We start from the raw sequence: 16,201 nt of genomic DNA, 5'->3' as shown, positions 1-16,201 counted from the left end.
AGCCCCAGGGCTCTCAGACTCTCTTCACAGGGCAGATGCTCAAGCTCCTTGGACTCTTTCCATCAGGTCTCTGTCCCTCTTGAACTGCGGAGCCCAGAACTGGACACAGGATTGCAGGTGTGGTCTGAGCAGAGCAGAGGGGGGGAAGAACCTCCCTAGCCCTTAATTAAAAAATAATGTCATAGTCTCAGTCTTTCAGTGCCCCTCCGCCGCCAGTGGCATCCAAGCGCGGGCAGGGCCGAGCCCCCCGCAGCTCCCTGGGGCAGAGCGGCAGCGACGGCCGCCCGCCCGTCCCCACTCGCCCCGACCGGCCGTGGCGTCGACTGCGGCTCTGGCCACGGCCGAAGGGCGCGCTCCCCACCCCGCTTCCAGGCGCTTCTCCGGCCGCTGGACAAGGCTGCGGGCGGCGGAGGGCAGCGCCGGGGCGGGGTCGATTCAGGCCGCCGTGGGGGCGGCTCCACCGCTATCCCAGCCGCCCCCGCTGGGCTCACAGCGCTGACTCCGCTGCTCCGTCTTGAGCTGTCCGAGAGTGTCTCCGAGCCTTAACGGAGCCTGTGCGCCTCCTCTGCCTCAAAGGTCACGGAAGATGGGTTTCCCGGGCAGGCTGGCGGCGCTGACGAAAGTTCTTGTGGTGGCGGCGGGCCGAGGCGGCGGTGCCTGGAGGCGGCCCGGGCGGCCCTGCGTGGGGAGCCCCCTCCCAGCCGCCGCCGCTGCCCCGCGCCCTCCGCTGGGCGGCCGCGCAGCCTCCGCCTGGGCGGCGGGCGAGTACGAGAAAGTTTACAGCTCTTCTGTGGCAGAGCCCGAGAAGCTCTGGGGAGCAGCTGCCGAGCAGATTCAGTGGTACAAGCCCTGGGTCCGAGCCCTGGAGAGGGCCCAGCCGGGGAGCGCCTCCTGGTGAGTCTGCCTGTGTCCCACCCCCGGGCTGGGGGCCTGGCGGGGGCCGGCCCGAGCGGGGCGCGGCGGGGGAGGACGCCGCTCGGTTGTACCGAGGAGGGCTGCCCGCCGTGGGGAGGGGGTGCGGGGGGTCGTGTGCTTAGCACAAGTCTGCCCCAACGCGGCGGCGGCGTGGTGCTGTGCTGGTTTGGGAGGTGACTGCAGAGCATGGAGGAGTTTAATGATTACACTTGGTTAAAATTAATGATTAAAAGCAATGTGGGTGAGTGCACTGGGATGAGAGGTGTGGTGGGTTGAGGATTCCCCCCAACATAAAATGGCTAGACCGGTTCAGATGGAAGCAAATGAAGCTGTATTCACAGGCAAAACGACAATCTGGAGATGAAATGCAACAAATATGTACAAAATACATCATATTTACAGGTATTTATAAACAGCACAAGAACCCTGCTGGACAAACGAGGGGGCTAATAATAGCTTCCCCACTCCCTGCTCCTTTCGCCCCTGTACACCATAGAGCAGAGAATTGTTTGTTAATACTCAGCCACAATAAAGCAATGCAGCCGAGGTCAGCAAAGCCAGCAGAAGCCAGACCTGGCACCTGCCAGAGCAAGGAAGCCAAAATGAGAGAAAGTTAGTGTACACTAGTAGTTTTTATGTTTGTTGTCTGTCCAATGGGAGTATTTAGAACTTAACATTATTTTCCTTTTCACGTCCAATAGTGATTTATTTACATTCTACTACTTTCTGTTCAAGATCTGTGGAAAATTTTCAAGGCACAGCCTAAAACTCCCACAGAGGTGTGACATCCACGAGTTTGTGCTGCCCATGCGTGGCTGAGTGCGAGGGGGTCTGGGTCTGTTGCTGTGCCGTCCAACTCCCATTGGGGCTGGATTAGGAGCAGGGTGCTGTGAGCATGAGGAAGCCAGGCATGAGGTGCCGGGGGAGCTAGGTGTGTGGAAACACAGAGATGGTGGCTTGCAGAGTAGTTACTTAATCTTAGAAACTGTCCAAATAGGTCATAATTTAAAGAATAGAATAGAGTAGAATAGACCAGGTTGGAAGAGACCTTCGAGATCATCGCATCCAACCTATCAACCAACACCACCTAATCAACTAAACCATGCAACCAAGCACCCCATCAAGTCTCCTCCTGAACACCTCCAGTGATGGTGACGCCACCACCTCCCTGGGCAGCCCATTCCAATGGGCAATCACTCTCTCTGTGTAGAATTTCTTCCTAACCTCCAGCCTAAAAGGATGTGGTTAAGGTAATGCTTGGCAAAAACACTGGCATTGTAGTTTACACACACACATATATATATATATATATATATATATATATATAAAAAACATATATATGTGTGTATACTTACACACACATGGTGAATGGCCAACTGCCCAAAGACAGAATGTGATATTATGGAATTGTCAGGGTTGGAAGGGACCTCAAGGATCATCCAGTTCCAACCCGCCTACCGTGGCCAGGGACACCTCACACTGCAGCAGGTTGCTCACAGCCACATCCAGCCGGGCCTGAAAAACCTCCAGTCATGAGGCTTCCACCACCTCCCTGGGCAACCTTCTTATTATTGTACTGAAAACTCCACTCAGCAATTTATAAAGGTGGTGTTACCTGTTAACATGTTGTGTTGATCACCATCAACAAGTTTACATCGTGGTCTTTGATTGTTTTTTTCTCAAGGAGAAGCTGATAGAGGATAATGCAGGCAGTACAGGATGAGGGTAACCTTTAGGACATTGACATTCTTCACAGTTTGAAGTATTTTTCTGGTTTGATTTTAATGTAAAAATTCTGATCATTCTCAAAATGTAATTAAAAATACTAATCACTCTTGGATCTGCACAAATGAAGAGATGGCGAACCAGCAGAGTGGAGCCTGCTTACTTACTTGCATCTCATGTTACTGCTTGACTCCTCTACTAGTGGAAATTGTCTGTTGGTCTAAGCTGAATGTTAAACAGCTCTCAGCTGGGATATGTCTCTCTAAGTCATCAGGGATCTGTAACAGAAGTTCTGAAATATATGGATAGGGAAACTTGTGTTCCACTGATGAACAACTGATGTCATTTCCCTGGACCTGAGCAAAGCCTTCAACACTGTCCTGCACCATATCCTGGTCTCCAAGCTGGTGACACATGGGTTTGATGGGTGGACCACTAGATGGATAAAGAACCAGCTTGATGGCTGCACCCAAAGAGTCCCAGTGGAGGCCAGTGACAAGTGGAGTCCCTCAGGGAGCAGTCCTGGGACCAGGCTTGTTCAACATCTTTGTGGGTGCCATGGACAGTGGCACTGAGTGCACCCTCAGCAAGTTTGCTGATGACACCAAGCTGTGTGGTGCAGCAGACACGCTGGAGGGAGGGGATGCCATCCAGAGGGACCTGGACAGGCTGGAGAGGTGGGCACAAGCCAACCTCCTGAGGTTCAACAAGACCAAGTGCAGGGTCCTGCATCTGGGTTGAGGCAATCCCAGGCACAAATCCAGGCTGGGCAGGGACTGGCTGGAAAGCAGCCCTGAGGAGAGAGACTTGGGGGTGCTGCTGGACGAGAAGCTCAACAGGAGCTCTCAGTGTGCACTTGCAGCCCGGAAAGCCAATCAGATCCTGGGCTGCATCAAGAGAAGTGTGGCCAGCAGGTCAAGGGAGGGGATTCTCCCCCTCTACTCTAGTGAGACCCCACCTGCAGTACTGCATCCAGTTCTGGAGCCCCTATTACAAGAGGGATCTGGAGGTGCTGGAAGGTGTCCAGAGAAGTGCCACGAGGATGATCAGAGGGCTGGAGCACCTCTCCTGTGAGGACAGACTGAAGGAGTTGGGGCTGTTCAGTCTGGAGAAGAGAAGGCTCCCAGGTGACCTCATTGTGGCCTTCCAGTATCTGAAGGGGGCTACAAGAAGGCTGGGGAGGGACTTCTCAGGAGATCAGGTAGTGATAGGACTGGGGTGAATGGAATGAAGCTGGAGGTGGGGAGATTCAGGCAGGATGTGAGGAGGAAGTTCTTCCCCATGACAGTGGTGAAGCCCTGGCATGGGTTGTCCAGGGAGGTGGTTGGGGCCCCGTCCCTGGAGGTGTTTAAGCCCAGGCTGGATGAGGCTATGGCCAGCCTGATGTAGTGTGGGGTGTCCCTGCCCATGGCAGGGAGGTTGGAACTAGGTGATTCTTGTGGTCCCTTCTAACCCTGACTGATACTATGAAAGTAAATTAAATCAAGACTGAGCTTAGCAGATTAAGTTAATTGAGGTACAATACTTTCACTCTTTTCACTAATAGACTTATGTAACTTTTTGTGTGGAGTGGGAGGTTATAGGATAAAAAAATGCCTTCCTGGGCCGAGTGTAATGCTTTATGAGCTGTGTTTTAATGGAATGCTTTCACTCATTAAAAACCCAACTATAAAATGCAAAAGCAAAGCCTTGTGAGTGTGGAAGACTGGCTGTTAAGTGCTTCCAACTTGTGTTTTAGGTTTGCAGGTGGAGAGCTGAATATCTGTTACAACGCTGTAGATCGTCACGTGGAGAATGGCCGAGGAGAGCAAGTTGCCATTGTTTATGACAGCCCTGTAACAAACACCAAGCAGAAAATAACATACAAGGAGCTTCTTGAACAGGTATGGTTGAGGATAACCTTGTCACTTAAAATGGGCCCTAAATATTGCACAGCAGGTATATACCAGAGAGGTACAAAGAGTCTGCCTTGCTAGCTTATTGCTGTACTCAAGTGTTGTATATAAGCTTCACTTCCTGTACCCAGTTATAGTATCTAAGAGGGTTTGGTGGTCTTCTCATTCTTCTTCTGCAATTGAATTGATTTGATTTTTCCTGACTGATTGTATTTTGAACTTGTCTCTATGGGATTTATGTTTTTTGCTCCTAACAGTTCTTATTGTGCATGTAAAGGCTAAAGCAAAGTATTAGCCAAGTCACTTGGCAGTTGCTATGGTGAACAAAAATACAGCTCCATAGCAGGGCAGGTTTTCAGATTAAGAGTTTTTCTATCAAGCTTTCTAGTCCACTCTAATAGAAGAAATTAACCTGATAACTACTGGCTACCTGATAGGAAAGGCATTCACAAACAGATCTGCTGAAAAGGGGAGAGACACGGGCTGGTGTATTTTGAGGCAGGGATCTTGTGGATCATAGAATGGTCCAGGTCAGAAGGGACCTCCAAAGCTCATCCAGTCCAACCTCCCCGCAGTCAGCAGGGACATCCCCAACTAGATCAGGCTGCCCAGGGCCTCCTCCAGCCTCACCATGAATATCTTCAGGGAGGGAGTCTCAACCACCTCCCTGGGAAACCTGTGCCAGTGTTCCACCACCCCCATAGTAAAGAACTTGTTTCTAACATCCAAACTAAAACTGCTCTGCTCTAGTTTGAAGCTAAGAGAGACTTTGAGAAAAGACCCTACCAATAAAACTGTGGAGCATGTGTGATGATGTTTGGCTCATAACCCTCAGTCACTACTTGTGACTGTGTTCTCACTGCTCAGTGTAAGCTAAAAGTACTATGTCTTGGCATTTCAAAGTAGACTTTCAGTGCTCTGAATGTCTCATGCAGTCACACGGTTGGAAGGGAACTCAAAGATCATCTAGTTCAAACCCCGCCCTGCCATGGGCAGGGACATCTCACACTACAGCAGGTTGCTCACAGCCACATCCAGCCTGGCCTTCAAAACCTCCAGGCATGAGGCTTCCACCACCTCCCTGGGCAACCTGTGCCAGTCTCTCACCACCCTAACATCCAATCTGAATCTCCCCATTTCTAGTTTTGCTCCATCCCTCCCAGTCCTATCACTCCCTGACACCCTCAAAAGTCCCTCCCCAGCTTTCTTGGAGCCCCCTTCAGATACTGGAAGGCCACAAGAAGGTTTCCTGGGAGCCTTCTCCTCTCCAGACTGAACAGCCCCAACTCTCTCAGCCTATCTCATTGTAGATAGGATGCTTGGAGGTTTGTCATAGGACCAAAGTTCATGAACCTTCTGGCAGGGACAGAAGCCTTTTGCCTTATTTCCTGAGTTGCCTCATCGAATGAAAATAGCCTGCCAGTGTGTATCTCTGTTCAGCCTGTTGCTTGGACTGCCCACATCCCACATTAGCCTCTCTGTCCAGTAAGCTGATAGTGTAGTGAAAATGGCTTTTCAGAGTGGCTGCCTGTTCAAAATGTTTCTACAAGGGATCAGCATTTAAGTGGTGGAATTCATTCTGGCTTATAGTAATAAAAGTGGAGTTTATAGATCAATTCACCAGAAATCATGTAGGATAACTGAGGACCTCAGGCTGGGTAGATGCAAGGGTTTGTGACAGGCTGGATCACAGCTCAGATTCCAAACTGCAAGGCAAGCAAGGCTCGTGACTTCTCCCAGAGCTTGGGCAATTGCAAGGCAAGGCACTGGCTCTTTGAGCTGGTATTTATAGATTTCCTGAGCCAATGATGGCCAGTGACAACAAAGATTAAGAGATAAAAACCTGAGACTTTAAACTACAGAATCAGTTTTCTCCAAATGTGGCCACAGGCACACATACCTGGCCCACTTGGACCCCAGGGCATGTGCAGACAAGCCTGGGCAAAGTGAACAATCTCCTGAAAAACCAGACCTGCTGGCTCCTGCCCCATGCTCTGGTTCAGGGCATTTTTGCAGCTTTTCTCCCTTCAGGACAATTCTTGAGACTGCCCCACTTGTTAAAAGGAAACCTCAAGAATTTGAGAGTCATATCACAGAATGTTTGGGCCTGGAAGGGACCTAGAAAGCTCATCCAATCCAACCCCTGGCCAGAGCAGGATCACCTAGAGCAGATCACACAGGAACACATCCAGGCAGGTCTTGAATATCTGTCAAGAGGAAGACTCTGCAACCCCCCTGGGCAGCCTCTTCCAGGGCTCTGTCACCCTCACAGGGAAAAAATTCTTCCTCCTGTTTCCATGGAACTTCCTCTGCCTAAGCTTCCACCACTGCCCCTTGTGCTGGCATTGGGCATCACCCAGCAGAGCCTGGCTCCAGCCTCTGGGCACTCACCCTGCACATCTTGATCAACAGCAATGAGGTCACCTCTCAGGCTGTTCCTGTCCAATCTGCAGAGCCCTCAGCTCCCTCAGGCTCTCCTCATAAGGAAGATCTTCCACTGCCTTCATCATCTTTGTGGCTCTGTGCTGGACTCTTTCAAGCAGTTCCCTGAAGTCCTTCTTGAACTGAGTGGCTCAGAACTGGACACAATACTCCAGATGCTGCCTCAGCAGGGCAGAGTAGAGGGGGAGGAGAACCTCTCTTGACCTACTCATCACAGCCCTTCTAATCCACCCCAGGATGCCATTGGCCTTCCTGGCCACCAGAGCACATTGCTGGCTCATGGTCAACTTCCCATCCACCAGGACCCCCAGGTCCTGCTCTTCACTCGTGTCCAGCAGGTAAGTCCCCAGCCTCTACTGCTCCATGGGGTTGTTCTTTCCCAGGTGCCAGACTCTACCCTTGCCCTTATTGAATTTCATTCCATTTCTCCCTGCCCAGCTCTCAGCCTGTCTCAGTCTGGCTGAATGGCAGCACAACCCTCCTGTGTCAGCCACTCCACCCAGTTTGTGTCCTCAGCAAACTTGCTGCCAGTGCTCTCTGTGCCCTCATCCAGGTCATTGATGAATATATTGAACAGCTCTGTTCCCAGCACTGACCCCTGAGGGACTCCACTAGTTACAGGCCTCCAACTAGACTCTGTTCCATTGACCACAACTCTCTGACTTCTTTCCTTCAACCAGTTCCTATCCCCCTCATTACCTGATCAACCAGACCACACTGCCTCAGCTTAGCTGCAAGGATGCTGTGGCAGGCAGTATGAAATGCTTTATATCCAGTGCTCTACCATCATCTATCCACCTGGTTATGTCCTCAAAGAAGGCTATCGGGTTGGTCAAACATGACTTCCCTTTGCAGTTGTTGACTTGACAGATCATGTACATGAAAGCAGTGACTTCTCCCCATGATTCTTTTTAGTAGCAGTTCAGAGTTAACACTGAATTAAGTATCAGATAAAACAGAGTACAGTAAGGTGGTGGGGCTAGTAAAACCAGCAGACCTCCAAGCATGAAATGTTACAGAAACTTGGATGAGAAAGAAGGCCTTCAGGCTGTCAGCAAAGGACAGGCTGCAGAGCTGGACCCATGACAACCTCGTGAGGTTCAACAAGACCAAGTGCAATATCCTGCAGCTGGGTCAGGGCAATCCTAGGCACTGATATAGGCTGGGCAGAGACTGCCTTGAGAGCAGCACTGAGGAAAAGGCCTTGGGGGGGGTGCTGGTTCAACAGGAGCCAGCAGTGAGCACTTGCAGCTCAGAGAGCCAAACAGCCTGGGCTGCAACAGGAGAAGTGTGGCCAGCAGGGCCAGGGAGGTGATTCTCCCACTATGCTCCACTCTGCTGAGACCACAGCTGGAGCACTGTGTCCAGTTCTGAAGCCTCTGTTCCAGGAAGGATCTGGAGGTGCTGGAGCGTGTTCACAGAAGGGCCATGAGGATGAGCAGAGGCCTAGAGCTGCTTTGCTATGGAGACAGACAGAGAGTTCTGGTTGGTTCAGTCTGGAGAAGAGAAGGCTCCCAGGAGCCCTTCTTGTGGCCTTCCAGTATCTGAAGGGGGCTCCAAGAAAGCTGGGGAGGGACTTTTGAGGGTGTCAGGGAGTGATAGGACTGGGGGGAATGGAGCAAAAATAGAAGTGAGGAAATTGAGATTGGATGTTAGGAAGAAGTTGTTCCCCATGAGGGTGGTGAGAGACTGGCACAGGTTGCCCAGGGAGGTGGTGGAAGCCTCATGCCTGGAGGTTTTGAAGGCCAGGCTGGATGTGGCTGTGAGCAACCTGCTGTAGTGTGAGGTGTCCCTGCCCATGGCAGGGGGGTTGGAACTGGCTGATCCTTGAGGTCCCTTCCAACCCTGACAATTCTATGATTCTATAACTGGGATGTAATTTATTCTGTAGGAAGGTTTTTTCCAGACTTACTTGCCTGGTTTGAGCTTCCACCAGGCAGAATTGTAGGTTACTCTCCTCATCTCCCTCCCACTCCCCCACAGGGAAAAGATAGGCAGGGGAAGGCAAAAGGGATAACAAGAGTCTTGAACTGAATTGGAAGCTAAAAAGTGATTTTAACAGGAAAAAAAACTAAAAGGCATTAAGGCAAAAGGGAGGTACAGGCATATCAGGAAAGGGAATAGATACAGAAATCTATACAAACCCACAGTCAGCAGTGGAGCAGGCCCTGCCACGTGGCAAAACAGCTCCCTGCCACCAAGAGAGCAAGAGAGAAAGCCTACTTGAGTGCTGTATTCTATCAGTGGCCTCAAGTGATTTTATTACTGAAATGTCAAATAGATTAAAGCCCTAGAGCAATCTTGAACTTGAAGAAAAGTGGGGAAATAGCATGCTGTTAGGAAAAGAGCACTGGATCTTGAGCTGCAAAGTACATGCTGCCTTCGTGTCAGCCAGAAATGACAGCACACTGCAGCCAAGGGGCAGATTTCATGGCTTTTAACAGGTTGATGAAGTGTCACTGCTCACTCTGCCCCCATCCCCTTCTTCAGAAAGAGAGTGTGTTTGGATGTTTCAGGGTTTCCACATCAGGCTTGAGGGCAGACCCGCTTTATAGTGTTCTCCAGTGTAATGGGTTGGGGCAGATCCCCTCCCCACCACAGGCAGAAATAACGACTCAGGCAAACGGATTGCAAAAGTGATGAAAGTTTAAATAGAAAGCAGTGAATGTTACAGAAAACCCAAAGCGCAGTGACAAAGAAAGATCCCATCCCCACCTGAGGGTGCATGCAAAACCCCCAGGGCTCCTTCTTCCCCCTCCCTCTGCTGGGCTAGTCTCAGCTGGCCAGGCCTGAGACTGCCCATCCCCCTGTGGCCTTGGGCCTAATCAGGCCCATGGCCGGGAGATCTCTCCCCCAGTTACCAAGTCTCGGAGAGGGAAGGAAAGAGGAAGTGCCAGACTCCGCACTGGATCTTATAGTGGTGCAAAGAATTATGGTAGGAAATACACAATTTCCTGTGTCCATCCCTCTGGGCTGGACTTCTGGACACAGGAAGTGAATGCACCAGGGGGGCACCCAGCTCAAACTACAACATGCCACCCCTGTATTTCATACCATAATCCTTGCACCCAAACACATCATCAGATCAGAAAACTTCTGATGACATGTCCGGCAGAGTCCATATCTTCATCTGGGCGTCCACTCAAACAGTCTCTCATTCAGGCTCAAGCATCAGTCCATTCCAGTCTTCCTTCCTTCGCTGTCCCTTTCGGCTGGATCTGCTTCTGGGATTCTGGCCAACTAAGATAAGATACTAACTCCCTGTGCAAGGCCTTTCTTCCTTTCCTGCCCTGTTAACTGTCCTCGTCTCTTCTTCTATCTCTTTTGGGGGAGAAGGGAGGTAGGGGGTTGAAGGGGGCACAGGGGGAAGCCCCCTCTGTGGGGGGTCTGATTTCTGGTTGAGTTCATTTGCTGTATATTCCTGTATATACTGTAAAATACCTGTGTTTGTTGTGTTGCATCTAATCTGTTTCCTTGTAAAATATAATCTCATTTTCTCCGACTGGGTTTAGCCGTGGTCTCTTTCTCAGTGGGGGAGGGAAAGCAGAGCCTTTCCTTTCGAACCACCACACCCAGTCTGCCAAATAGAGAAGGTGCTTTATTAAAACTTGAGAGCTGCAAGCAGTTCCCAGGATTAAAGAATGAGTGGTTAGTAGCATTTAAATGCTTCTGCTGATTTTTTTACCCTCCTAATCATTAGCTTCATTCCATTCTCATTTTACAAATGAGAGGAATTTGGCATGAAGCAGAATCTCCTAAACATACTGAAGCTGGATGGCATTGTTCATGCACTTTCCATCTCCTGGTAACTTCTCTCCTTAGTCATAGAATCACAAAATGGTCTGGGTTAGAAGGGACCTCCAAAGCTCATCCACTCTGACTTCCCTGCAGTCAGCAGGGACATCCCCAACTAGATCAGGCTGCCCAGGGCCTCCTCCAGCCTCACCATGAATATCTTCAGGGAGGGAGTCTCAACCACCTCCCTGGGAAACCTGTGCCAGTGTTCCACCACCTTCATAGGAAAGAGCTTGTTCCTAACATCCAATCTCAATCTGCTCTTCTCTGGTTTGAAGCCATTGCCCCTGGTCCTGTCCCTGCAGGCCTTTGCAAGCAGTCTCTCTCCATCCTTCCTGTAGCTCCCTTCAGGAACTCAAAGGCTCCTGTTAGGTCTCCCTGGGGCCTCCAGCTGAACACCCCCAGCTCCCTCAGCCTGTCCTCATAGCAGAGCTGCTCCAACCCCCTGATCATTTGCATGGCCCTCCTCTGGACCCTCTCCATCAGCTCCATGTCCTTCCTGTGTTGAGGGCTCCAGACCTGCACACAGCACTCCAGGTGAGGTCTCAGCAGAGCAGAGCAAAGTGGCAGAATCACCTCTCTGGCTCTGCTGGCAATGCTGCTTTGGATGCAGCCCAGGCTGTGATTTGCCTTCTGTGCTGCAAGCTCACACTGCCTGCTCCTGGCCAGCTTCTCATCCACCAGCAGCCCCAAGTCCTTTTCCTCAGGGCTGCTTTCTCTCACCTCCTCCCCCAGTCTGTATTGACAGTGAGGATTGTTCCAGCCCAGGTGCAGAGCCCTGCCCTTGCTCTTGTTGAACCTCATGAGGTTCCCCTGGGCACCACCTCTCTCTCCAGCCTGTCCAGGTCCCTCTGGATGCCATCCTGTCCCTCTGGGGTATCGACAGCACCACTCAGCTTTGTGTCATCTGCACACTGCTAGTGTTGCACTCAACCTCACTGTCTGTGTCACTGATAAAAATATTAAACAGTACAGGTCCCAGTACAGACCCCTGAAGGACACGACTGTCACTGCTCTCCATCTGGACTTCAAGCCATGGAGCAGCACCCTCTGGATGTGACCACCCAGCCAATTCCCCATCCACTGAACAGTCCAGTCAGATCTGTATCTGTACACCCAGCAAATCTGTGTCTCTCCAGGTCAGGAAGCCAGGAGGATGTTTTGAGGGATGGTGTCAAAGGCCTTGGAATGGGTTGTCCAGGGAGGTGGTTGAGGCCCCATCCCTAGAGGTTTTTCAGGCCAGGCTGCATGAGGCTGTGGCCAGCCTAATCTAGTGTGAGGTGTCCCTGCCCATGGCAGGGGGGTTGGAACTAGATGATCCTTGTGGTCCCTTCCAACCCTGACTGATACTATGATAAGTCCAGATAGCTCACACCCATAGCTTGTCTCTCATTGTCCTGCATCTGCTGGTTGTGTGGAAGCTGTTTGTGATAGGACAACCGCAGGTCTGCAGCAACCCTTAACATGTTATTAATCTTTCTGTCAGTACAGGTCTCCAAGTTAGCTGATGTGATGGCCAGGCATGGTGTGAGGAAAGGGGATCGTGTGGTCATCTACATGCCCATGATCCCACAGACAGTGTACTGCATGCTGGCTTGTGCAAGACTGGGAGCCATCCACAGCCTGATCTTCGGTGGCTTTGCATCGAAAGAGCTCTCTGTTCGCATTGATCACGCAAAGGTAACGTGTGCTTGGAGCAGCGAGCATCAGTCACTCCTGTAAGACAGCATCAAACACCTGCTCTTTTGTGTTGGTTTGGGTTTGGTTTGTTTTCCAGGGAGGGTAGCCACGTTTCTCTGTGTGGTGTGCAGTCTCGATTTGTTTGTGCCTAACGTTACAGCGTGAGCAAAGCACTGCGTCCCTTAGGAGGTTTCCATATTCTATATCACAGACTCACAGAATGTTGGGGGATGGAAGGGGCCTCACAAGCTCAACCAGTCCAACCCCCCTGCCAGAGCAGGGTCACCTAGAGCAGATCACACAGGAACACATCAAGGCAGGTCTTGAATACCTCCAGAGAGGGAGACTCCACAACCCCCTTGGGCAGCCTCTTCCAGTGTTCTGTCTCCCTCACAGGGGAAAAATTCTTCCTCCTGTTTCCATGGAACTTCCTCTGCCTCAGCTTCCACCACTGCCCCTTGTGCTGCCATTGGGCATCCCCCAGCAGAGCCTGGCTCCAGCCTCTGGGCACTCACCCTGCACATCTTTATCAACAGCAATGAGGTCACCTCTCAGGCTGTTCCTCTTCAATCTGCAGAGCCCTCTGCTCCCTCAGGCTCTCTTCATAGGGAAGATGTTCCACTGCATTCATCACCATTGTTGCTCTGTGGTGGACTCTCTGTCCTTCTTGAACTGAGGGCCCAGAACTATAGCTATATATCTATATAAAGTATGTACTGGGCCTTTCATATAATAAAGGCAGGAGTAGTTGATCAATTTTCTTGGATGTTGCTCTTTATTTCTTATTCACATTCCACAACACATGAACAAAGTAGAACTTCTTACAGGAATTAGGAAAATGTGGTAAGACTGAATGTGCTTTCCCTATGAGGTATGAAAATGAAAGGACACTTACTAAGGAATATAATGGATACCCTTTTTTTCCTGTGCATCCTTAGCACAGTCACAGGCTGACAGGATGTTAGGAGTTGGAAGAGACCTTAGGAGATTATCAAACCCAACCCCCCTGCCAGAACAGGACTAGAAAATCCAACACAGCTCACACAGGAATGCATCCAGATGAGGCTTGAAAGTCTCTAGAGAAGGAGACTGCACAGCTTCCCTGGGCAGCTTGTTCCAGGGCTCTGTGACCCTCCCAGTCAAGGAGTTCCTCCTCATGTTGAGGTGGAACCTCCTGTGCTGGAGTTTCTATCCATTGCCCCTTATCCTATCCCAGGGTGCAAGTGAGCAGAGCCTGTGCCCTCCCTCTTGACCTCCAGCCCTCAGATATTGATAGACATTTATTAAATCCCCTCTCAGTTTTCTCCTCTCCAGACTAAGCAGCCCCAGGGCTCTCAGCCTCTCCTCCCCAGGCAGTGCTCCAGTCCCTTCAGCATCCTCGCAGCCCTCCCTTGGACTCTCCAGCAGATCCCTGTCCCTCCTGAACTGGGGAGCCCAGAACTGGATGCAATATTCCAGATGCATGTCTCACCAGGACAGAATAGAGGGGGAGGAGAACCTCCCTGGATCTGCTGGACACACTCCTCTGAATGCAGCCCAGGTCCCCATTGGCCTTCTTGGCCCCCAGGGCACATTGCTGTCCCATGCAGAAGCTGTTGCCCACCAGCACTCCCAGGTCCCTCTCCACAGGGCTGCTCTGCAGCAGATCCCCTCCCAACCTGTCCTGCTGCAGTTTATTCTTCCTGGCCAGGTGCAGGACTCTGCACTGAGCCTTGTTGAACCTCATCAGGTTCCTCTCTGCCCAGCTCTCGGTCTCTCCAAGTCTCGCTGAATGGCCACGGAAGAGGTGAGGAATGGATGCATGGCAGCAATAAGGGAGCAGAGATGCAGGGTGCAGTAATGTCAGTCAAAGAGGTAGGTAAAAGGCTAGAAAACAGCAGTTTAAGCTAGTAGTGCACCTTTTATTTGCATAGAGGGATCCATGATGCTTCCAAGTAGCAACCCTCGCTTGGGAAATACATCACCTTGGCCAATTTAGTATTGGTTCTTTTTAGACTTCTTTCCTCCATACAAATGAGTTGATGAGCAGAGGAGGGGGGCACCACTTACAAATGACTGTGTGGACAACAGTCTTTCATCTTAACAGTTCAATAGAACTGTGTTAATATCTTACATTAATTACAGTGTAAGTGAGGCTGGCCTTCAGATGAACTTTCAGTTTAATTGCATTGCATTGTATCATCTTTTATTCAAATGAGTGCCTCCACAGAAAGAAAGGAAGATGACAAAGCCTGAAATTTTAATGTCCATCTGAAACCTTTGTTTTGAATACAGACTAATTGGCAAGCTTCCTTGAGTGGCAGATTGGGACAGGAAACTTTCTATTACTGCAGAAGGAAACAATTTAATCTGTGTTTTCTGTGCTGAATTTAATGCAGCCTTGGCTGTGGCATCGTGGTTTGTGCCTACTTAATGAGATTTATGCTAATGCAGGCAATTAGGAAGCTGGCTTGATCAAACTGAAGGACGTGAGGTAAATACACTTTCCTGGGGACCTAATTCAAAAGACTTTGTGTGCAAACCTCTCAACTTGGGGAGCCTTACATAAAACCTGTGGTTAGTTTTATGAGGAAGATGATCAATCCCCATTTGGAAACAGAAATTGTTTTCAAACCCCCCCCAAGAAGTAGGGAAATCTGATTTTACTGCTCTTCCATCCTGTATCCTGCAGCCATCACTGGAAAGGCTTTAGCTTTGCTTCCCTCTTCTGACTTCAGCTTATTCTCGTGGTGTATTTCTAGTGTCACAGTATCACTATCACAGTACATTAGAAGTTGGAAGGGACCTCCAGAGATCATCCAGTCCAGCCCCCCTGCCAGAGCAGCATCACTCAGGGTAGTCTGCACAGGAATGCATCCAGGTGGCTTTTGAATGTGTCCAGAGAAGGAGACTCCACAACCTCTCTGGGCAGCCTGCTCCAGTGCAGTTTCCAGTGAAACCTTCTCTGTTCAAGTTTGTGTCCATTATTCCTTGGCTTATTACTGTGTACCACCAAAAAGAGCTTGGCCCCCTGTCTCTGTCCAGAGAGGGAAAGACACTCTTTTTGCAGTTCCCTTGCTATGAAATTAGAGGCACAGATGAGGCCAAAATATCAACAGCCAGGCTGTTTATTAACAGAACAAAGTGGACAGAACAGAAGAAGGTAGAGAGAGGGAAAAATGGAAAGAGAGAGAGAACAGGAAAGGAATTATATTACTACATCCCAGACCCCCCCAAGATGGTTTGGGGTCCAAGGAAGGGTGCTGCCACTTTGGCTTGGAGGAGATGTCATCCTTGTTGGCTTGTGCTGTCCTCCCTGGAGGAGGGGAGGAAGAGATCCCAAAGTCCAAGTCCCTTTCTGAGCAGCCTCCAACCATGAGTTGCAGCAGGCAGAACTTAGGACACAGGGAGAGGTTTCCTCCTGGTCTGCTGCCTCTAGGATACATGGTGATGTCTTTTTTCCTGTGTATGTCTTTTCTTCTGTGTATGTCCTTTTCTTTCCTTGTACCTTCTTATCCTGAGCAGGCATTGCTGAGGTCTTTTATACAGTTTTTCAGTCACAGGGTTTTTTTAGGTATGTGTCCAGGTGGTGTAATCCATTGTCCTTTGCACCATCCTCCCTTTCTGGGGTAGCTGATGGGTAGACATGATCTTGTCTGTGCACATTCCAGAGAGTCATTTATCCAGTGGCCCACCACATTTCTGTTGCCAGAGGGTCTTTCCACCATCCCCTCCCTCAGCAGCTATTGTCTGGGCAAGGAACAAAGGTG

At 50.4% G+C, this 16,201-nt stretch overlaps 1 protein-coding gene across 1 annotated transcript in view; it reads left to right on the top strand.

Moving 5' to 3' along the window:
- The first annotated feature begins 524 nt into the window (after positions 1-524).
- Positions 525-16,201, top strand: part of ACSS3 (acyl-CoA synthetase short chain family member 3) — a 62,610-nt gene continuing 46,933 nt past the window's right edge. The window contains exons 1-3 of the mRNA XM_054173921.1: positions 525-894; positions 4,379-4,523; positions 12,264-12,452. Of these exons, the coding sequence (XP_054029896.1) occupies positions 587-894; positions 4,379-4,523; positions 12,264-12,452 (642 nt within the window). The 5' untranslated portion in view covers positions 525-586. The remainder of the gene's footprint in view (positions 895-4,378; positions 4,524-12,263; positions 12,453-16,201) is intronic.

Source organism: Dryobates pubescens, chromosome 27 (assembly GCF_014839835.1).
Source record: "Dryobates pubescens isolate bDryPub1 chromosome 27, bDryPub1.pri, whole genome shotgun sequence".
In the NCBI taxonomy this organism is placed as follows: Eukaryota; Metazoa; Chordata; class Aves; order Piciformes; family Picidae; genus Dryobates; species Dryobates pubescens.
The sequence above is the reverse complement of the archived record's forward strand: the minus strand, read 5'-3'. Positions and strand labels throughout refer to the sequence as shown.